At 46.1% G+C, this 24,793-nt stretch overlaps 1 protein-coding gene across 1 annotated transcript; it reads right to left on the bottom strand.

Annotated features, from left to right (window-relative positions):
- Positions 1-14,489: 14,489 nt before the first annotated feature.
- LOC149437793 (uncharacterized) lies at positions 14,490-18,328 on the bottom strand. The gene is made up of 3 exons (XM_089660616.1): positions 18,320-18,328; positions 18,244-18,282; positions 14,490-16,401 (listed from the first exon to the last, which is right to left on the bottom strand). The coding sequence occupies exons 1-3, from the start codon at positions 18,326-18,328 to the stop codon at positions 15,286-15,288; spliced, it is 1,164 nt and encodes a 387-aa protein (XP_089516742.1). The 3' UTR covers positions 14,490-15,285.
- Between the last annotated feature and the right edge of the window lie 6,465 nt (positions 18,329-24,793).

Raw genomic sequence — 24,793 nt, 5'->3', positions numbered from 1 at the left:
AGTTTTCTGTCCCATGCCCAGGTCTAGTAAGATCTCAGGCAGAACATTTCTCCCAGGGTTCCTTGCTCTGTGGTCTGCTGGCTGTGCCGGGTGGAGGGATATGTCTGTAGTGTCTCAGACCCAAGTCACTGAGTGCAGTCTCAGGAGATGGGAGGCAGCGGTGTGGGATCTCTGCAACTTGTCTACAGGAAACATTTAGGCTTCCACTGATTACTGAATACCAATATTATGAGTCCTGAGCCCTGCACTGTATACTCTATGTTGTACATTACATACTCCTGACCCCTGCACTATATACTCTATGTTGTACATTACATACTCCTGACCCCTGCACTATATACTCTATGTTGTACATTACATACTCCTGACCCCTGCACTATATACTCTATGTTGTACATTATATACTCCTGACCCCTGCACTATATACTCTATGTTGTACATTACATCCTCCTGACCCCTGCACTATATACTCTATGTTGTACATTACATACTCCTGACCCCTGCACTATATACTCTATGTTGTACATTACATACTCCTGACCCCTGCACTATATACTCTATGTTGTACATTCCATACTCCTGACCCCTGCTCTCCCCCCCCTCCCCCCACTGCTATATATACACATAATATGGATTCTCTTTTGTTACACCCATTTCCTCCCAGCCGGACATTTTATATCGGATGATGTGATTGGAGCACAGACTTTTACATGGTGATAATAATGTGATAACATCCTCCAAGTTTGGACCCTTAACCAGAAAGTGATAATGAGGGAGGAGTCAATACCCCAATGATGGTGGTCTTCAGGATCAGTCCAGTCTTCATCTTGGTTGTTCTCCCCCATCCTCACTCTCTGACCTCTGGTGGGGCTCAGCCCCGCTGTTCTTCATGACTAAATCATGGACTAAATAAGGAAGTGCAGTACTTCTTGTGTTGGGAAGATGGCGATGAGTGATAGAGGGGGTGGGGACCCTCGTCCTATAATCCCCTCATCACTGTCCCTCCTATAAAAGACAGTTCTGGTTGTTTCCTCACTCTCTGACTAAGGTCCATGAATAAAGAAATGACCTGGTAGGAGATCAGAGGAGCCATTTCCTAGTTCCCTTGAGGGTGGAATTGTAAGCTCCTCAGAGACCAAGCTGCCTGATGTGGGCGGAGTCCTGGTTTGGGGGAACCAATCAGCTCCTGTCTAGTAATCCTCTTTGTCTTTGTATTTTAGTCCATGGCCGGGAGATGAGGAAAACCTCCGAGGATTGTCTCACTTTGTCTCCAGACTGGAAAGTAGAAGATGAGGACATCACACAGTATAGTCCAGGAGAAAACCCGGCTCCCTCCAATGTCCATCCGGCACCACCAAGTGTAGATGGACCATCGGATTCCTCGTATCCTGAGGAACCTCAGACTGTGCGGGACCGGGCCGGCCTTCCAACAGGGAAGAGATTCTCCTGTACTGAGTGTGGGAAGGGTTTCCGGCGTAAATTAGAGCTTAATGTGCATAAAAGATCTCACACGGGGGAGAAGCCATATTCCTGTCCTGAGTGCAGAAAATGTTTTTCAAGGAAGTGCAATCTTTACAGACACCAGAGATCTCACATGGGGGAGAAACCTAATTCCTGTTCTGAGTGCGGGAAATGTTTTTCAAGGAAGTCCACTCTTCATAAACATCAGAGATCTCACACGGGGGAGAAGCCATATTCCTGTCCTGAGTGCGGGAAATGTTTTTCAGAGAAGTCCACTCTTCATAAACATCAGAAATCTCACACGGGGGAGAAGCCTTATTCCTGTCCTGAGTGCGGGAAATGTTTTTCAGAGAAGTCCACTCTTCATAAACATCAGAGATCTCACACGGGGGAGAAGCTGTATTCCTGTTCTGGGTGCGGGAAATGTTTTTCATGTAAGTCCAATCTTCACACACATCAGAGATCTCACACGGGGGAAAAGCCATATTTCTGTTCCGAGTGTGGGAAATGTTTTTCAGAGAAATCCCATCTTTACACACATCAGAGAACTCACACGGGGGAGAAGCCTAATTCCTGTCCTGAGTGCGGGAAATGTTTTTCAGAGAAGTCTAGTCTGCACAAACATCAGAGAACTCACACGAAGGAGAAGCCATTTTCCTGTCCTGAGTGCGGGAAATGTTTTTCAGTTAAGTCCAATCTTCATAGACATCAGAGATTTCACACAGGGGAGAAGTTGTATTCCTGTACTGAGTGTGGGAAAAGTTTTACACAAAAGTACAGTCTTTACAGACATCAGAGATTGCACAGAGGGGAAGAAGTCACTTCTGTGTTCTGAGTGCTGGAAATGTCTTGAAAAACAAGCAGATCTTTTTCATGCATCAAAGGTCTCACATGGGGAAAAGCCACATTCCTCTCCTGAGTGCAGGAAATGTTTTTCACAGATGTCCAATCTTTAAAGACATCAGAGATCTCACACGGGGGAGAAGCCACTTTCCTGTCCTGAGTGCGGGAAATGTTCCTCTCTGAAGTCCTGTCTTCCTGTACATCAGGGGTCCCACACAACCCTGGAGGTGTATTATTGCCTTGAGTGCGGGAAATGTCTTCTAGATGAATGTTGCTGGACATCCCAGCTCTCATGTGGGGAAGAAGCACACCCTGATATACACCTCAGATATACTCCATGGCTGATCTTCATCATGGAAGAAACTGTTCATAAGGAGATCAGAGGTCCCCAAAGACATGGATGAAGTGTGGGACCAGGTTGGCCATTGATAGCAGGAGAAGAATAAAAATGGAGTCCTGCCCTGTGATTGGCTGAGTACATTTTGTGGTGGGAGATTTCACAAACACTTGGAGGTCTATGGAGAACAATGTTGAACGGATGTGACCGGAATTCTCCAGCTGGGAGGAGTTTTGGCCGTATTTTATTTCTTGTGATCATTGGCTCCATCTAGTGGCCATAATATCATATTGGGCTAGTTTTACTGATGGAGATATTTCAGAAAAATCACCTCATTGTGGCCACTAGATGGAGCCGGCGATCATAGGAAATCATTGTGTTACTTAACATAGGGCCGGATGTTGTCACAGCTGGAGGAATGATTGTCTCATTGGTCCAATGAATGTTTTATAAATAGAGCCCTTGGTTTCCTTCATCAGACATGGCTCTATACTAATCCCTGAGGTCACACTCCCGCACTCTGAGGTCACACTCCCGCACCCTGAGGTCACACTCCCGCACCCTGAGGTCACACTCCCGCACTCTGAGGTCACACTGCCGCGCCCAGAGGTCACACTCCCGCACCCTGAGGTCACACTACCCCTATCCTGAGGTCACACTCCCGCACCCTGAGGTCACACTCCCGCACCCTGAGGTCACACTCCCGCACCCTGAGGTCAAACTCCCGCACTCTGAGGTCACACCCCCGCACCCTGAGGTCACACTCCCGCACCCTGAGGTCACAATCCCGCACCCTGAGGTCACACTTTCGCACCCTGAGGTCACACTCCTGCACCCTGAGGTCACACTCCCGCACTCTGAGGTCAAACTCCCGCACTCTGAGGTCACACCCCCGCACTCTGAGGTCACAATCCCGCACCCTGAGGTCACACTCCCGCACTCTGAGGTCACACTCCCGCACCCTGAGGTCACACTCCCGCACCCTGAGGTCACAATCCCGCACCCTAGGCTCACACTCCCGCACCCTGAGCTCATACTCCCTTACTCTGAGGTCACACTCCCGCACTCTGAGGTCACACTCCCGCACTCTGAGGTCACACTCTCGCACCCTGAGGTCACACTCCCGCACTCTGAGGTCACACTCCCGCACTCTGAGGTCACACTCCCGCACTCTGAGACTGATAAAACTATATTTTGGTGGTATTTATTCATTGCTGGAAGGTTTATTTTTTTTGCTATATAAATGAAAATGTCCAAAAACTTTGAAAAAAAGTGTTTATCTTATAAAATGTTGCAAATACTGTAGAGACGTACTGTGACAAGCCCAACGGGGTCTCTGATCCACGTGTTAACCCGCTGTCCGACCTCACTCGTTCCATGTTCTAAGCTTTATAACTACCTTTCTGGCTTGGCTAATACTCGGGGATGTGATCCATCTTAATTTCTTAGTACCTGTACACGCTACCTCCGCATAACCTATTACTTCTCCCCCCCATAAAAAATTCCCCCCCCTTTTTTTTTTCTCCTTCTCCCCCTATATCCCCCCACCATTTCATCCTGCATCTCTTTTTTGTTCTGTTCTTCCTTCCCATCTCTCCTTTTTTTCACATCTGTCACTCCACCTTATCATTCCTTCACCACCATCCAGAATAGAGCCCCCACCTTAACACAGAAATGAATCACCGCAGCCATATCATACACTAACGTCATGAATACATAGCCATGATACACACCTACATTGCTGGATTCTCTTTCCTCTGCGTATCCCCTGGTTGTAGTGTATGTTTGATGTATTGTTCCATTCCACATGGCCTTGAATTACAGTTTACAATGAGTCCCGTCTGCGAAACGGGAGACAACATGTCAGATCCATATTCTGAATGTGATTTATACCTGTATGTGCTCTATATGCTATCCTGTCTGCTCTTATGTCAATAAAATAATTTTTTGGAAAAAAAAAAATGTTGCAAATAAATAATCTTTCTTCATAAATCTTGGCCAAAATGTATTCAGCTATCTTTTTAGTAAAAAAAACCCAAATTAGTCTATAACCAAAAATTATAATTTTTCAAAAAAAAATTTACTTTATTTTTTTATATTATTATTTATGTTTTTTTTACACCCATAAAGGCTGTAAAAGCAATAATTTCTCCTTTTCTCTGGCTGCATTCCTGCAGCCATTAAGAAATACTGTGAGAGCTGTGATTGGTCACAGCTTGTCACATGGTACAAGTCTGTTGGGAATAGCCCTGTACCATGTGACCTCGGTGATCATTCACAGATTTCACTGGTAGTGAGCAATGATGTCAGGAAGTGACATTCTCCTTACTACTGTTCATGTGATCACTTGTCTTCAGTTCACTGGTCTTCCCAGTGAATGGCTGTGCAGGGAGGGGGGATGTCAGGACAAATCTGATGATTGGAGGAGAGCAGACTGAGCTCCCAGCACAGCTACAGAACTGACCACGCTGAGCTCTCATGCCTAGTGTGGTCAGAAGGACTGGCAGGATCACACAAAGGAAGCAATACAGAGAGAAGAGGAGATGTCTTCATACCAGGACATGGGACAGCCGGCACAGATCAGGAATAGGACATGTTGGAGGAACATATTCTATGAAGGAGAAGTTCAGGCAAAGCTCTTTTGTCTGTACTTCTCCTGTGGATCAGAGGAGTGCAGTTCATTCAGGTGAAACCCGCTGTCAGCTGACGTCACTCAGCCGTCCAGTCTGGGGAAAGATCCCGACATCAGAGTCTGGATCCAGCCGCACCCTCCCCCTCCACAGCCCAGTGAGTGTGGGGGAGGGGGCAGGGCAGAGAGCAGTGACTGACAGTCACCACTCTCTGCTCAGAACGGCTGTGAGATCTCATGGTCAGCAATCACGCGATCGTTGAGTTCTCACACTTGGATCCGGCGGGGGATGGGTGCAGCATCCACCTAGGGGCAAGGATGATTATTACATTACATTGAGTTTATATAGCGCCAAAGGGTTTGCTCAGCGCTGTACAATAGAGGGGGGGGGACAATACATGAAACAGTACAGCAACTACAAACAGCACACGAGGGGTTAGAGGGCCCTACTCTTAGGAGCTTACAATCTAGGAGGGAGGGGGTAGTGGTACAGGAGAAAGTGGCTGTGGGGGATGGAGTGGTAGGAGGAATGAAGGAGAGCAGCAGTTAGGTGAGGGTGGGGTAGGCTTCCCTGAAGAGGTGGGTTTTCAGGGAGCGCCTGAAGGTGAGGAGGGAAGGTGACAGTCTGATGGATTGGGGTAGTGAGTTCCAGAGGATGGGGGAGGACCTGGAGAAGTCTTGCAGACGTACGTGTGAGGAGGAGACCAGGGAGCAAGATAGAAGGAGGTCCTGTGAAGAGCGAAGGGTACGGGTAGGGTGGTACTTGGGAATCAGGTTGGTGAGGTAGTTAGGGGCAGTGTTGTGAACGGCTTTGTAGGTCAGAGTGAGTAGTTTGAATTTGATGCGTTGGGCGATAGGGAGCCAGTGGAGGGAGAGGCAGAGGGGGGTGGCAGAGGTGGAGCGGTTGGTGAGGTGGATGAGTCTAGCCGCTGAGTTGAGGATGGTCTGAAGCGGGGAGAGCCTGCACTGGGGTAGGCCGGTGAGGAGGGAGTTGCAGTAGTCGAGGCGTGAGACAATCAGGGAGTGTACGAGTAGTTTAGTGGTGTCTGGGGTAAGGAAGGAGCGTATTTTGGCGATATTGCGGAGGTGGAGTCTGCATGTGCTGCTGGATGATTTTACAAAGTCAATAAATAAATGTCATACTTTTCTGGCCTTTAGATGGCGCTAAGTATCATAGAAATTAGAACCATCTTATTGCCAAATGTGGTATTCTCCATTTTATATCCATGGAAACCATTCACCCCGCCCAGCACAGAGTCTACTCCCTCTACTCCCCCCATCCCATTCACACAGAGGGAATGACAAGCACATTCACCGGGTGTATTGCTGTGCAATTGTTTTATGAACAGACTCCTAGATGATTACAGCTACTTATATAGGGACATCAATTTACATATTTATTACCCATCAGTCCCCACCCCCGAGGAGCCTACAGTCTAAGGTCCCTAACTCACATTCATACATACACATACTAGGGGCCAATATAGACAGGAGCCAATTACCTTCCAGCATGTTTTTGGAGTGTGGGAGGAAACCACAGTACCCAGAGGAAACCCACACAGGCACAGGGAGAACATGCAAACTCCAGACAGGTAGGGAAGTGGTTGGGATTCAAATCAATGACAGAGCTGCTAGGAGGAAGTGCTAACCACTGAGCCACTGTGCTGCAGAATATGTTTCTATAAAGGTGGGAAGTATGTAGCAGTGAATAGACCTCCCAGCAATGTTATTACCAGGCTGCAGCTAGGGGGCGCTCTAATGTGTACAGTGTGACCCCAGCAGAGGGATCCCATCTAGCCCACATTAACCCTCTCACTGCCAGAGCTGTTTCTGCATTTTTCTTTTGCGTACATATTAAACCGCAGACTTTGGGCCTGAAGATTAGTTAAACCCCCAAACTTATATATCATGAAAGGAGAGGCCCTGGAGAATACAATGGTGATATTTTCGAATTTTTGAGAATACAAATACATTATTTTACCAATTTGTTAGTAAAATATAAAAGATGAGGTTGAGCCAAGTCAATAGATACCCAACATGTCCAGCCCTATTGAGATGATGAAAAACGTTTTATATATATATATATACTGCTCAAAAAATGAGAGGAACACTTTGAAAACCCATCAGATCTCAATGGGGAAAACTCTCTTGCTGAATATGTATACTGATATGGACAGGGCAATGTAAGGACGCCCCATCGTTTGAAGGACATGAAAATGATTGATCTACAGAGGACTGAATTCAGACACCATGAAAATCAAAGTGAAAAAGTGATGCAGCAGGCGAGTCCATTGTGCTGAAATTTAATTGCAGCAACTCAGAATGATACTCAGTAGTTTGTATGGCCCCCACGTGTTTGTATGCATGCCTGAGTGACAATGTCGGGGGAGGCTCCTAATGAGACGACCGATGGTGTCCTGGGGGATTTCCTCCCAGATCTGGACCAGGGCATCACTGAGCTCCTGGACAGTCTGAGGTGCAATCTGGCAGAGTTGGACGGACCAAAACATGACATCCCAGAGGTGTTCTATTGGATTTAGGTTTGGTGGCCATTCACTGGTATCAATTCCTTCATCCTCCAGGAACTGCCTGCATACTCTCACCACATGAGGCCAGGCATTGTGATGCACCAGGAGGAACCCAGGACCCACTGCACCAGGAGGAACCCAGGACCCACTGCACCAGGAGGAACCCAGGACCCACTGCACCAGCATAGGGTCTGACAATGGCCTAATAGCATTCAGGGTGCCATTGTCTAGCCTGTAGAGGTCTGTACGTTCCTCCATGGATATGCCCCCCCAGACCATCACTGACCCACCACCAAAACAGTTATGCTGAACCATGTTACAGGCAGCATAACATTCTCCACGGCTTCTCCAGACCATTGCATGTCTGTCACATGTGCTCAGGGTGAACCTGCTCTCATCTGTGAAAAGCACAGGGCAGCAGTGGTGGACCTGCCAATTCTGGTGTTCAATGGCAAATGCCAATCCAGCTCTGTGGTGCCGAGCAGGGAGCATAGGACCCACTAGAGGACATCGGGCCTTCAGTCCACCCTCATGAAGTCTCTTTCTGATTGTTTGGTCAGAGACATTCACGCCTGCTGGAGGTCATTTTATAGGGCTCTGGCAGTGCTGTTCCTCCTTGCACAAAGGAGCAGATACCGGTCCTGCTGATGGGTTTAGGACCTTCTATGGCCCTGTCCAGCTCTCCTAGAGTAACTGTCCATCTCCTGAAATCTCCTCCATGCTCTTGAGACTGTGCTGGGAGACACAGCCAACCTTCTGGCAATGGCACGTATTGATGTGCCATCCTGGAGGAGTTGGACTGCCTGTGCAACCTCTGTAGGGTCCAGGTATGGCCTCATGCTACCAGTGGTGACACCAACCCTAGCCAAATGCCAAACTAGTGAAAAACAGTCAGAAAAGATGATTAGGGAAAAAATGTCAGTGGCCTCTGTGACGATCGCGGCGTCAGACCCCAGCCCCTCTCACCAAACTTGTGACCGAAGGACTAGCCAATCTAAAACTGCGCTGTCACGTGCGTAACAATGCCACACCCAGCACAACGATTTTCCAGCTAATGGACCGCAGATCGACTTACCGGCAGCCTGAATGCGTTTGTTACTGGGTCAGGTTAATTACACAATTAACCCTTCACACTGCCACCACCTCCTTTTTATACAGAGAAAGAGGAAACTCAGCAATACACTAGGATGATTGGTTAATTGACAGTATACCACTATCTCTACAGACTGGTTGTACAGAGGGTTAAACACTCATTTATTTATTTCAGGTACTTATATAGCACTGTCAATTTACACAACGCTTTACATATATATATGTATATATATTGAACATTCACATCAGTCCCTAACCCTCAAGGGGTGTACAATCTAAGGTCCCTAACTTACATTCATACATACACATATTACTGCCAATTTAGACAGGATCCAATTAACCTACCAGCATGCCTTTGGAGTGTGGGAGGAAACTGGAGTAAACCCACGCAAGCACAGGGAGAACATGCAAACTCCATGCAGGAGGCATGGTCAGGAATCGAACCCATGACCCATTTACTGCAAGGCAGATGTGATAACCACTAAGCCACTGTGCTGCCCACAGCAGGGACTCGTAAATTGCAATTAAGAGCTATAGAAACAATTCAACACTTTCAGAAAGTAAGATTTATTACTAAAAGGTCAAAAGGGTGCAGTAGAAATATTTACAGGAAGAAGATGTAACATATATATATATATAAATATACAGAGCAATACAGCACAGCAAACAGATAACAGAAAGAAGTTTAGGTAAATAAGTACTTGCCAAATAAATTCCTGGGGTTAAGCAGTTTCAAGTCTGATGAGCTAAAAAAGGGATTTCTGGTCTCTCATTGGGTTTCGTTGTTGCCGCGAGATTCTCCTTTGCTTTCTCTCCGATAGATGTTATATCGAACGGTCCTCACTTGTCTGACTCCTCACAAGAACTAACTGCGTCTTTTTCCTACACAAAATCTCTTCCCACGATGGACAAGCCAAGCCTTATTTGGCAAGAGGATTGTATAGACAGCCCCTTAGCAAGGTACGCTGAACGCGTTCCTGAGGGAGGGGGAAATCGGAGGAGAGAGACTGATTTGGGAGTTTAAGAGAAATACCAAAATGTAGTTGTTTGGAACAGAATGGATGACCGCGCCCATCTCTGTGTGCATGATTGTGACAGCCTCCACCTGTAAAACCATGTCTGTTTTGGGGGTCGTCTCATTTTTGCCCATCTAGTGTACCTGTTGTTCATTTTATTAACACCAAAGCAGCTGAATCTGATGAACAACCCCCTCTGCTACTTACCTGACCAGATCAATATCCCAGGAGGTTCATTGGCTTGGTGGTAGACTCTGATTAAAAAGTCTTCCTTTCATTTTTTTGAGCTATATATATATATCTATTCATATGTATGATTTGACTTTCTGAGTGTCAGCTCTTTATAATCCCATTTTTCTGACTGCTCTTCTTTATCAATGTCACACGTGAAGATCTCTTTGTATGATCTTAGCTTGAGTCTAGTAGGAACGTGTGGATTCTGTTCATTCCTTCCACCTTCCAGTGGCAATGTTGCTGCATATTCTTCTCAGGAAATTGTTGGCCTCATGGATCTGTTGCTACTAGAAGGTTTGTTATGGAATGACTGAGGCTCTGTTTTCATCTAAAATATAAAATCTATAAAAGAGATAACATCAGCGCAGAGTTGGAGGAAACAGAACAGACCTCCCTGTTGGCCCCAAGCTGATCCCCAAAAACTACCCATGAACCCCAATCCCTTCATCCTGGGGGGAGTAAAGATGATCAAACCTGATAAGGACACCCCGTCCTGGACTCATCTCCATCCCATCTCTTTCCTAAATGTCGATGTCTAAATCCTCATCCAACTTCTATCTAAATGGCTGAATTTATCCCCAAATCTCCTCATTTATAAAGTCTAAGTGGGCTTTGTTCCCTATAGACAAGCAGCCGACAATGTCTGACACACAATCCTCCTGAACCATCGAGTCCATCAGAGATCAGAACAGATGCTGCTTTCTTTGGATATGTATGAAGCAGATGAGACACCATCATGGTCCTATCTACCCCCCACCCTAACTCACTGGGGTCTAGGTGATGTCTTCCTGAAATGGGTCATGGCTCTATACAACCCCCATCTGTGATGAGTCAATGCCATGGAGTCCAGTCTTCCTGCTTTCTGATTTGTTATTGAACATGTCGGGGATGTCACCCCCCATCCCCCATTCATTCTAGCACCAGAACCTCTGGCTGCGCAGATCAGATCCAATCTGTGCATTAACCCTTTCTCTGCTGGGCCCTGAGATCCCCTTTTAACCCCTTGCCTACCGTGCACTGTCACCCCCTTCCTGCCCAGGACAGTTTTCAGCTTTCAGCGCTCTCACACTTTGAATGACACCAACTTTTCATCATTTTTGAGACAGATAGAGCTTTCTTTTCTTTTCTTTTGTTGGTATTTAATCACCACCGGGGGGCTTTTATTTTTTGCTAAACAAACTAAAAAATTACACAATTTTGAAAAAAGTTTCTGTTATAAAATGTAAATAAGTAATTTTTCTCCTTCACTGATGTGTGCTTATGAGGCTGCACTGATAGATGGTACTGATAGGTGACACTGATGGATACTGACAGGCATCATTGATGGGCACTGAAAGGTAGCACTGATGGGCACTGAAAGGTAGCACTGATGGGCACTGATAGGTGACACTGACTGGCAGTGATAGGTGCCACTGACTGGCACTGATAGGCAGCACCAACTGGCACTGATAGGCAGCACTGATGGGTACTGATAGATTGCACATATGAGGAGGCATTGATGGGCATTGACAGGTATCAGTGATGGGCACTGAAAGGCAGCACTGATAGGCAGCAGTGATAGGCAGCACTGATCGGTACTGATAGACTGCACTGATGAGGAGGCACTGATGGACATTGACAGGCATCACTAGTGGACACTGAAAGGCTGCTCTGATGGGCACTGATATTTGGCATTGATGTACACTGATTGGAGGCAAAGGTGGGCACTGAAAAGCAGCACTGATGGAGCTGCACTGATGATCATTGCCCTGATTAAAAGTGTAGAGGAGAGGACTGCCGATAGCAGCATTTCCTGTTTACATGTGATCAGGTGTGATTGGACACAGCTGATCACATGGTAGAGCCTACATCATTGGCTCTTTACCATGATCAGTGATCCACTGTGTCCCCGGGGGTGTGCATGCGCAGATAGAGTGGGAGGATGTCATATGTCCTCCCAGAACAAGAGAGCTCCCTCCCCATCCCCCATTTCTCTGTACGGTGGGCAGGAGGCGGTTAAACTCAGGTGGTCAGACCATTTTTTAAAAGTTTCCATTTTTTTATTTTTTACAAACAGCCTTGAAAATTGAGAAAATCAAATCTACACAAAACTGTCAAAGAGCAATTTTGTCTAAAAATTATAATTTTTCACTTACAGTTTCCAAATTGTATAAAACCGTACATTTTATGAAAGCACAGGATGGGTAGAATGAAGAGAAGGAGACCCCCCCCAAATCACACATTTTCTGAAAGCATAGGATTGGTAGAATGAAGAGAATTTGCCCCCCCCCCCCACAAACTACATTTTATGAAAGCATAGAACTGGCAGAATAAAAAGAAAGTGACCTCCCCCCAAACTGTACATTTTCTGAAAGCATAAAAGCGGGAGAATAAAAAGGTGACCCCCCCTAAATCATACATTTTCTGAAAGCATAGAAGTGGGAGAATAAAAAGGTGACCCCCCCTAAATCGTACATTTTCTGAAAGCATAAGGCAGGTAGAATAAAAAGAAGGGGACCCCCCAAACTGTACATTTTATGACAGCTTAGGACCAGTAGAATACAAGAAGGTGCTAGTGATTTTTCAGGTCCCGTGATATTTGTGCAAATGTAAATAAATATATATATATATTTTCATTAAAAAAATACATAAAAGTCATTGTTAGCCGAGACAAACAACAAAACTCACAAAATTCCCGCTAACTTCCCACTAAATCTAAAACTGAACTGCGGTAATCAATAAGAAATCTTTGTACATTTTAGATTGCGCCTTTTTGGGAAATGGTGAAAATCAAATATTTGCAAAACAGTAAATGTGTAATTTAGTCTAAAAATCTGAAGCTTATAATTTTTCACTTAATATTTCCAGACTTTGTAAATGACCCCCAAACCAGACATTTTCTGGAAGCATAGAACCAGTGGAATAATAAAAAGTGCTACAGATATATTAGACCCGCAATAGTTGGGAAAACGTAAAAATACACTAAAATCATTATTAGAGACATAAACACAACACAACGTACAACATTCCTGCTATAGTCCTACTAAGGCCTCGTTCACACAGGAAATCCTATAGTGTACGCCCTGCCAGGCCTCGGTTCCCCACACGGTGATGGACAGATGTGCTGTGCGGTCCCATTGGTGTCATTGGGGATTCAGAGACTGAATGGAGGACACAGCTGCTGCCCCCACCCTGACATCCATGAGGGTGTACAGCCCTGAATGCAGACAGTGTGACTTCTGGGACATGCATCCACATGGATGTCAGATTGAGATCAGCAGCTGTGTGTGTGCAGCCGCTGCGTGCCAATTGGCATCAATGGGACTGGTTGTACAGGGATACACAGAGCACCGCTGTATACACATGCGGGTGAACAAGGCCTGACATGGGCCTATGCTGTAATGTGCCCTGTAAGGATGACGCCCCACTTTTTTATTATTTTGTTTTTATAATTTTATTGTATTTATTTTTTTGTGGGGGAGGGGGGTGGTTAGATATCAGAGGACTAAAGAAATCCTCAGAGTCCTCAATGCAACCTCAGCTGCACTGTAGATGAATAAATAGGAGTCTACTGTACAGAGGCTTCTATTCATTCATGAAACTAAAGCACAGAAAACACTCTTTACTATGCTTCAGTGATGAATGACCACATGAGGGATTGGTACTGATCACTCATTGTGTTCATTCAGGAAGGGGCTGGTAAACATGACATGCCCACCCCCCACTCTCCATCCTGAACACCACACTGATCTTCCACTCCAGCAGCAGCTACAGCCATGGGCGGGGGTAGAGGGGAAGCCGTCCAGCAGCACTGCAGGGAAGGTGCTTCAGAGGATCAGTAAGAGGTCTAAGGACAAGGGGGGAGTCTGAGCGGCAGGAGGAAATATTTAGACATTTTGATTCCCTGTGGCTCCCCTGCAGCAGCTGAAGCTGGTGGGAGGGGAGAGGAGAAGAGGCCAGCAGCAGGGAAGCTAAAGGTAGATCTGTGCTGTGGGCGAGCAATGGGTGCTGCGTGGGGGGATCGGTGCTGTAGGGGGGATGTTAGAGGTGCAGGGAGCCATCCTAGAGGACAGGCAGAGGGTCTGTGGAGTGGCTGGAAGCTCAGGAGACCATGAGGTTATAGCAGAAGGGGAAAGCCATGGACATATGTTGTACTGACCTGGCCAGCTGGAAGCAGTTCTATAGGTCAGTACAACACCCATCCATGGCAGCACAAGGGTTAATGATCACCTTGGGGGGGTTTAGGGCGCCAACATTTTCCATCATTTCATCAGCACACACCATTCCAAGGATGGACATGTTGGGTGTCTATTTACTCGGCACAACCTCATATTTTACATTTTACCCCACAAAAAAAGTAAAATCTTACATTTGTGTTCTCTAATATTACATTTATTGTATTTATTTACTGAAATTTAATCTTGATAAATCATTGAGCTTAATCATGTGAAATACAAAACTGGAACTACCACCATTTTATTCTCCAGGGCCTCTGATGTCACAGAATAGATGTTTGGGGGTTTATCTCATCTTCAGGACCAAAATCTGCATTTTCCCATGTGTGCAAAATCATGCAGAAACAGCTCTGGCAGTGAGAGGGTTAATGTGGGCTAGATGGGATCCCTCTGCTGGGGTGACATTAGAGCTCCCCCTAGCTGCAGCCTGGTAATAACATTGCTGGGAGGTCTCTTCATTTCTCTGCTCCATACTTCCCGTCTTTATAGAAACGTCTCCTGACATTTGGGGGTCTATTCATAGAATGTTTGTATAGCAATTCCCTCAGTGAGAGTTCATGTCCATTCCTCCTGTGTGAATGGGGGAACCAATGTTATTAGGATCACATCTGAGCTGCTGGAATGTCTTCCATTGATGGAAAATACATTGAAAACTTCTTCTCCTGCCATCAATGGCCAACCCGGTCCCACACTTCATCCATATCTTTGGGGACCTCTGATCTCCTAATGAACTGTTCCTTCCATGATGAAGATCAGCCATGGAGTATATCTGAGGTGTATATCAGGGTGTGCTTCTTCCCCACGAGAGCTGGGATGTCCAGCAACATTCATCTAGAAGACATTTCCCGCACTCAAGGCACTAATACACCTCCACGGTTGTGTGGGACCCCTGATGTACAGGAGGACAGGACTTCAGTGAGGAACATTTCCCTCACTCAGGACAGGAATATGGCTTCTCCCCTGTGTGAGATTTCTGATGTTTGTGCAGACTGGACTTCACTGAAAAACATTTCCCGCACTCAGGACAGGAAAGTGGCTTCTCCCCCGTGTGAGATCTTTTATGTTTACAAAGACTGGACCTGTCTGAAAAACATTTCCCGCACTCAGGACAGGCATACGGTTTCTCCCCCGTATGAGTTCTCTGATGTATGTAAAGATTAGACTTCTGTGTAAAACATTTCCCGCACACAGTACAGGAATACGGCTTTTCACCAGTGTGAGATCTCTGATGTCTGGAAAGATCGGACTTCTGTGAAAAACGTTTCCAGCACTGAGAACAGGAATATGGCTTTTCCCCTGTGTGAGATCTCTGATGTTTGTAAAGACTGTATTTTTGTGAAAAACATTTCCCGCATTCAGGGCAGGAATACGGCTTTTCCCCCATGTGAGAGCTCTGATGTATGTAAAGTTGGGACTTCCTTGAAAAACATTTCCCGCACTCAAGGCAGGAATAAGGCTTCTCCCCCGTGTGCAATCTCTGATGTGTGTAAAGATTAAATTTATGTGAAAAACTTTTCCCACACTCAGAACAGGAGTGTGGCTTTTCACCTGTATGAGATCTCTGATGTGTGTAAAGATTAGCCTTCCTTGAAAAAGATTTCCCGCACTCAGGACAGGAATATGGCTTTTCAACCGCATGAGACTTCTGATGTCCAACAAGTTTTGATTTTTCTATAAAACATTTCCCACACTGAGAACAGGCATACAGCTTCTTCCCCATGTGCAATCTCTTATGATGATAAAGGTTAGACTTATCTGAAAAACATTTCCCACATTCAGAACATAAATATGGCTTCTCCCCTGTGTGAGATCTCAGATGTTTGTACAGACTGGACCTAGCTGAAAAACATTTCCCGCACTCAGGACAGGAATGTGGCTTCTCCCCCGTGTGAGATTTTATATGCAAATTAAGATGGGATTTATAATGGAAACCCTTCCCGCACTCAGTACAGGAGAAGCTCTTCCCTGTTGGAAGGCCGGCCCGTTCCCGCACAGTCTGAGGTTCCTCAGGATACGAGGAATCCGATGGTCCATCTACACTGGGTGGTGCCGGATGGACATTGGAGGGAGCCGGGTTTTCTCCTGGACTATACTGTGTGATGTCCTCATCTTCTACTTTCCAGTCTGGAGACAAAGTGAGACAATCCTCGGAGGTTTTCCTCATCTCCCGGCCATGGACTAAAATACAAAGACAAAGAGGATTACTAGACAGGAGCTGATTGGTTCCCCCAAACCAGGACTCCGCCCACATCAGGCAGCTTGGTCTCTGAGGAGCTTACAATTCCACCCTCAAGGGAACTAGGAAATGGCTCCTCTGATCTCCTACCAGGTCATTTCTTTATTCATGGACCTTAGTCAGAGAGTGAGGAAACAACCAGAACTGTCTTTTATAGGAGGGACAGTGATGAGGGGATTATAGGACAAGGGACCCCACCCCCTCTATCACTCATCGCCATCTTCCCAACACAAGAAGTACTGCACTTCCTTATTTAGTCCATGATTTAGTCATGAAGAACAGCGGGGCTGAGCCCCACCAGAGGTCAGAGATTGAGGATGGGGGGAGAACAACCAAGATGAAGACTGGACTGATCCTGAAGACCACCATCATTGAGGTATTGACTCCTCCCTCATTATCACTTTCTGTTTAAGGGTCCAAAGTTGGAGGATGTTATCACATTATTATCACCATGTAAAAGTCTGTGCTCCAATCACATCATCCGATATAAAATGTCCAGCTGGTAGGAAATGGGATTGAAAGAAGTAAGGCCAATATAATGTACAACTTATTATACAGGATACAAAAGTTCGGACTGTACAATATCAGAATGATGTAATGTACAACATAGAGTATATAGTGTAGGGGTCAGGACTAATAATATTGTATTCAGTAATCAGTGGAAGATTAAATGTTTACTGTAGACAAGTTGCAGAGATCCCACACCGCTGCCTCCCATCTCCTGAGACTGCACTCAGTGACTTGGGTCTGAGACACTACAGACATATCCCTCCACCCGGCACAGGTAACAAATACTGGGAGAATTGCTATGTCACCACCATGAGGAATAAGATCAAAATCACACACCCCAGGTGCCTAGGTCTAGTAATGTCTATGCTAAAAATCAACATTTTGCTGCCAGCTGAACCCCAGAACCTCCATAAATCCAGTCTAGATACATAAATTGTGTCTGCAGCACAGAGAAGGAAGATTATCCGAGAGAAATCCAGGAATACAGGACGGGGAACACAGCTCAGGAAAGTGACCAGGGGATTACAGACTGATATCACCCAGTCCCCGCCCTACTCTGGACCAATCAGTGAGCAGTATGGGTGGAGGAATGGATTTAGTGTTCATGACCCACCTGTGCTGATCTCTGTAGGAGTGTCCTCCTCTATAAATGTCCCCGTTATTCCATCCTCCTCCATAGACTGCTGATCATCCCTCACATACGCCTCTTCTTCTTCTGCTTTCACCTCAAATTCTATATCGATTGGATCTCCACTCTAAATCAAGGAAATGAGAGAAAATATCATCTGTAAAATGTAAGGTCACATAAACATCCACACATCATCTTTACAAGTCCATGTTCTAGATGCTCCATCCCACCAACCTTGTAATGGTGAGGGATGGTGTGACCTTCCTGTGTGGAATCCCGGGAATACAGAGGACGGGGACATCTCTCTGGTGGGTTCCCATGACTGGATCCATCTGTAGGAAACACACACACTGACTGAATCCATTGTTTCTATGTGTTTATCAGATGATGGGGGATCTAGGTGGATCCTCCGTACTGCTCTCTCCTTTACAATAAAGTCTCCTCTTACCCGGTGATGTGAGGGGCGGCTGATTGTCCATCATGACGTCCTTGTAGAGATCCTTGTGTCCTTCTAAATACTCCCACTCCTCCATGGAGAAATAGACAGTGACACCCTGACACCTTATAGGAACCTGACACACACAATGATACAGTCACCATCCAGACACATCCCTTGTCTGTTACTGGAGAATGTCCCAGAATTCCCGGCACCACTCACCTCTCCTGTCAGCAGCTCCATCATCTTCTTGGTGACTTCTAGAATCTTCTGCATGTTGTGTTTCTCGGGTTTTAGGGAGTCACATGGAGGCAATGTGATGGTCATATGATCACCTGACTTCAGAAGAGGAAATCTCTGTATTGAGGAACCAATAGGAATATAATGTTAGACTCCCAGAATCCTCCTCACCTCTCCGGTCAGGTCTGTGTTTTATTAATAGAGATGACAGTGATGTCATGTGACCTCCCAGAATCCTCCTCACCTCTCCGGTCAGGTCTGTGTTTTATTAATAGAGATAAGAGTGATGTCATGTGACCTCCCAGAATCCTCCTCTCCGGTCAGGTCTGTGTTTTATTAATAGAGATAAGAGTGATGTCATGTGACCTCCCAGAATCCTCCTCACTTCTCCGGTCAGGTCTGTGTTTTATTAATAGCGATAAGAGTGATGTCATGTGACCTCCCAGAATCCTCCTCACCTCTCCGGTCAGGTCTGTTTTATTAATAGAGATAAGAGTGATGTCATGTGACCTCCCAGAATCCTCCTCACCTCTCCGGTCAGGTCTGTGTTTTTTTAATACAGATCAGAGTGATGTCATGTGACCTCCCAGAATCCTCCTCACCTCTCCGGTCAGCAGGTAGATGATCTCCAGGGTGAGGTTTAGTATCTTCTCAGTCATGTGACTCCGGTCCTCCTCCATCCTCATTGGTGCCATCATGTGATCTATACAGGTCTCCTTGTAGACGGATAACTTTGGGAAATGAAAGTAAGAATGATTTGGATGGTATTGGTCACACAATAATAGGATGTGGATGTGAGGGGGGAATAGGAGGGTTGCTGGACATTGAAGAACTACTCCCCCCATGGGAAGATGTTTAGTCGGGACTGTTTAGTATTTGTTACACTTTGGAGGTCCTGAGACCCTCTTGTCCTGCAAGATCAGAAATCCCATTTTCTCTGTTGGGTTTGTTTGGTCTCTGAACTGGTTTTGATGAGTTTTAGATCTGCTGACAAGGAATGATAAATACGATCCTTCCTATGACTTGTTTCCTCTGAGGCAGTGCTGTGAGGTCAATGTCGGGTCATCGTGGTGTCCAGGAAGGGGAACTTGCTGACTATTGGCTGGATTTACTGGCTAATCAGGATAATTGCCAGAACTCCGGCTGCAAGGCTCCAATCTCTGACAGCTTTCTAACTGACAGGAGTGATGTCACTGTCACTCTCTGCAGTATGAGAAGGGATTGGATAGAATAGGATGGTGCTGGTGGAGTAGAGAGCTGTGAGGGAGGGGTCTGGTCTCCTTCCTCCAATGGTAGCCCAGTATGGGTAGGAGGAGGATGGCAGGGGGTAGGGTCTTGTTTTCATCATTGGCAAGTATACTGTAGTACACAGAACATTGTACAGAGTGGTGGTGGGTTCCTGGGGCTCTGAATTCCAGCACCGGGCACTGCCAGAGCCTGTGTCATGGGAGGTATTGGAGTGTCTCCTGAAGATGTTCAGCACTGAGCCCCTGACTACCTTTTAGTTGATAATGCACCAACAAACCTCCTCTAAGAATAAGTGCCCACCAAGGGGGGAAAGACTTCCCTTCTTCATTCCACTTGGTATCTTGGAAAATGTTATTTGACCGGTCAGATGATAAGAAGGTGAAGGTTGCCTTCCTTTCCTGGCTGGAGTTCTGTAAGAAGGTCTGGAAAATAAGTGCAGGTGGGAGGACAACCAGAGACCAAGAGCCCCCCTCCCTACCTCAGAGTCCCCCTGAGCCCTACAACCTTCTCTTCCCTCAGAGACATACTACCTGCCAACCCTATCAACCCAGATTTCACCATCTACTCTACACCCTCAGGGGCCCCAAAGTCTCTCATCCTTAGTACCCCCTGAGAGTCCTCTCAGCTCCCCTTCATCCCTCAGACCCCTCAGTATTTTCCTCCTTCTGACACCAATGATCGAACATATTCTTCATGGCCGGCTGGGAAATGTTTTGTTCCGGGTAGAGAAGAAAAATCTGTTTGGCTGCACATCCAAAAAAATAAATCACCTTTATTTGGACATATTCAAACCAGACCCTCCACAATGTATAAAAGAGGGAACATAGCAATTCAGTGGTGATTACTCTTCATTCATTTGGAATGTTTCCTTCCTCCTGAGCAGCAATGTAAGGGGCTCTATGCTCCATACTCCTGACCCCGGCACTCCATCATTGTGTTGGCTGCATAGTGTAATGATTGCCCATTGGCTGCCTGTGTAGTGTCATCATTGCCCTTTGTAGGCCATGTATGGTCAGGATGGTCCTTGTCTTGTCTATTTATTGTCAGTGCTGTTTGTTTAGAGGACCATATTACTAGAATTTATCTCCACAATGAAGAGAATGTTCCGGCCCCGGAAGTGGGGGAATGTTCTGCCCCTGAAGGGGTTCATCTGGGTTCCCACGCTATATATGTGTGTATCATCATCTGCTGGAGATAAAAGATGTCACAGTGACTATGGAGGAAGAGGACGGACGTGACTATGGAGGAAGAGGACGGACGTGACTATGGAGGAAGAGGACGGACGTGACTATGGAGAAAGAGGACGGACGTGACTATGGTGGAAGAGGACGGACGTGACTATGGAGGAAGAGGACGGACGTGACTACGGAGGAAGAGGACGGACGTGACTACGGAGGAAGAGGACGGACGTGACTATGGAGGAAGAGGATGGATGTGGCTATGGAGGAAGAGGACAGACATGATGGGGGGTACTGGGTGGAAATAGGAAATCTTATTACCTCCTCTGCTGCCACTTCCACCAATGTCTACTCTTCTTTGAGCCACATGAAATGTCCTGTCTTTGTTCAGATCACTTCCTGTCTGTACCTGACATCACTTCCTGTCTGTACCTGACATCACTTCTTGTCTGTATTCCATAGAGACTTCCTGTCTGGGTTTACATGAGATCACCACCTTGTGGAGTTCAGAGGAACTGCAGCCCTGAAAATGTCTCATAATAGCCATTCCTGTATAATATCTACCTTTGAGGGCTACCACAGAAGATCAACAATTTTTTTAAAAAGTAAGAAAAATAAATCTAGATCTTTTGCAACCAATTGTTTATGTAATAAAATATCTTTGTTAAAGAAAAGTCTTAAAGACACAGAACACAACTTAAAAACAAAAGGTAAACCCAATGAAACAGATACCTCCGAAATGTATCTTTTTGTTGAAGAAAATGCAAATATACATCCTAAAGTATAAGAATATCTATCAATCCACTGATAATGAAGATGTTAGACATAAATGACAAGGATGTAATGGTCACAGAGGAATGGTGGTGGAGATCTCTCAAAGTAAGAACACTTCCTTGAATGGTTCTATAAATAAAGAATGAATCCTGGAGGGAATAAAGCTGTAAAGCAATAAATAATATATAAACTGGGCCATCCACTTCATCCATAAAGACATTGTGATTGAAGATCTTCTAGATCACATAGAAGGAGGACTCATCCATGATTTCATACATTTGTTTGGAAGGATAGAACAATCCTCAGAAGGGAACATGTAGGATGACAGGAAAGGCTCCTGACTGGTGAGATCCTCCAAACATAATGATGACATCCATGAACTGGAGCGAGCTCGTTGGGGTGATAAAGCCAATCTGGAAACACTGTGTAGACGTTCTCCAAGAACTCAGCACACTCCAGGTGTGGAGAAAGTCTCCAGGTGGGTTTAGCCTGTCATTTATCATAGGTAGAAATGTCCACACATGGACTTCTACAGGGACCCCGAGACTACATATAGAACCTGTACAGTGTCCCCAGGTCTCCAGGTGGGTTTAGCCTGTAATTAACCACTTGCCTACCGGGCACTTATACCCCCTTATTTACCAGGCCAATTTTCAGCTTTCAGCACTGTCGCACTTTGATTGACAATTGTGCGGTCATGCAACATTGTACCCATATGAAATTTTGATCATTTTTTTCTCACAAATAGAGCTTTCTTTTGGTGGTATTTAATCGCCACTGGGCGCTTTACTTTTTGCGCTATAAATAAAAAAAGTGCAAAAAATTTGAAAAAAAAAAAAAAGTTTCTTTGTTTCTATTATAAAATTTTTCAAACAGGTATTTTTTCTCCTTCACTGATGTGCGTTGATGAGGCAGCACTGATGGGCACTGATAGGCGGCACTGATAGGCAGCACTAAAGGGCACTGATAGGCAGTACTAATGAGGTGGCATGGATAGGCGGCACTGATAGACAGCACTGATAGGCGGCACTGATAGGTGACACTGATGATGGGTACTGATAGACGGCACTGACTGGCATCACTGCTGGGCACTGACTGGTGGCACTGACTGGCACAACCCCTGGGCACTGACTGGTGGCACTGACTGGCAGCACTGCTGGGCTGCACTGGTGGGTGGGCACAGGTGGGTGGCACTGGTGGGCACAGGTGGGTGGCACTGCTGGGCACAGGTAGGTGGCACTTCTGGGCACAGGTAGGTGGCACTGCAGAGTGGCACAGGTAGGTGGCACTGCTGGGCACAGGTGGGTGCACTGCTGGGCACAGGTGGGTGCACTGCTGGGCACAGGTGGGCGGAGCTAGTGGGCGCACTGCTTGGCACAGGTGGGCGGAACTTGCGGGTGGCACTGCTGGGCACCGATCATCAGGGCACTGATCATCAGTGCCCTGATGATCGGTGCCGATCCCCGCTCTGACAACTGCTGGTTCTCGGCAGTACTTTCCTCACGATCTGACAGCGTGAGGAAAGTGAAGCCGAGAACCGGCACTTGCATTTCCCTCTGATCAGCGTGTCATTGGACACTGCTGATCACATGGTAAAAGGCCGCTGTGATTGGCCTTTTACCACATCACGTGATCAGCTGTGTCCTACAGACACAGTGATCACGGAGATTGCCGGGTGCGCGCCCCCTGGGGCGCACAGGAGAGCGCGTTCTGGGAGGACGTCATATGATGTCCACTCAGAACTGGCCGGCCGCAGTGCAGCCGTCATTCGGCTATCTGCGGTCGGCAACTAGTTAATAATGCACAAATGTCCATAGATATGGATTTACAGGGACCATCAATGCCAACTATGCATGGCTTGGACATCACCCATATTACTAGGAGTCCATAAAGCACATGACCACAACAAGATATAAAAGCCCACTCACTGTCATGGAACTTCAGACTGAAGGAACTTCAATCCAGTCACATTGTTCATTTTTTGCACATAAGCACCAAGTTGATATTGGTGGATCACTCGCAATAAATGGGAGCATGGGGGAGGGGAGGGGGGAGGAATAGAAGAAGGAGAAAGAGGAAAGACCTTAGTCAAGGAGTAGGTATAAGAAGTAAGGGGGAGGGGGTTCTCCACAATTGGGGGTATTCACTCGAAGTGTAACCACACAGCACAGAGTGGGCAGGGAGGCCCCAGGCACAAGAGTTCAGGGATAGAACAAGATATGCACAGGGTGGATAAACAATATAGGAAAGCGATTTTAAAATCATTGACCTTTCCAAAGTGCTTGGAAGCAGTTAAAGATTTGTATTTATTTGCCGGTACATTGGCCCTGAAAGCATTACATTCTAGAAACAATAGACAAGATGATCATTGTGATGGACTGGTTAAAGCTTGGTCCCAGCTCTCCAGAAAGGAGCATAGAGATTTGAGATTATGTTGCCCTATGGGAGGAAAGTCATGGAAAGGATAGTGAATAGTGATGGACTGAACACCCCCCTGTTTGGTTCGCAATCGAACATCCAAACCTACAGAGTGTTCAACCACAAACTTTTAACATGAACAATATACTGAGCGGCATCTTCCAGCATCTGAGTATGTGGTGAGATCCCACTCAGTTATTACATTCCGGCATGAGTTATATATTAGACAGTTGATCCCCATTTGTCAGTACTAGGTCTAGAATATGATCGCCTTGGGTTGGACTTTTTACTGTTTTAGAGAGCCCCATTCAGTGCTTCCATTCCATCCCTGCTCCTGCTTGTAATAGCAGTTTGAGATTTCCAGTTAATGTCAGGCGTGGTGACGTCACCCAAAATGAAAACCTCCCCCTTCATTGCCATTTGAGTTATCTCATCAATCAAGAAGTCATCCTAATCTTCAGTCTGTCCTGGGGGTCTGTATATGACACCAATTCTAAGGGAAGATCCCTCTCTGGTTGGAAGGCAGACCCAGAGGGTTTCCAGTATTTCATTTGTTGTTTGAATTAATGTTCTCCTTATGCTATTTCTGACATATATGACAACTCCACCTCTCCTCCCCCCTTCTCTGTCTTTCCTGTATAGTGTATACCCTGGTATAGTTCCCAGTCATCTGAATCCTTGAACCACGTCTCTGTAATTACAAGAAGGTCCAAGTGATCCCTAGACATAAGAGCTGTCAGCTCACAAAGCTTGTTGCCTAAACTCGGAGCA

The sequence above is a fragment of the Staurois parvus genome, unplaced genomic scaffold (assembly GCF_062004578.1).
Source record: "Staurois parvus isolate SC_StPar_1 unplaced genomic scaffold, SC_StPar_1.0 ptg001254l, whole genome shotgun sequence".
NCBI classification, from domain to species: domain Eukaryota; kingdom Metazoa; phylum Chordata; class Amphibia; order Anura; family Ranidae; genus Staurois; species Staurois parvus.
Note: the sequence above shows the minus strand (reverse complement) of the source record. Positions and strands in the feature narration are given on the sequence as shown.

Coding starts and splice junctions, on each gene's coding strand:
- LOC149437793 (XM_089660616.1), bottom strand. Junction 16,402..18,243: donor CCATGGAGGAGTGGGAGTAT/TTAGAAGGACAC, acceptor GTCCATCCGGCA/CCACCCAGTGTAGATGGACC.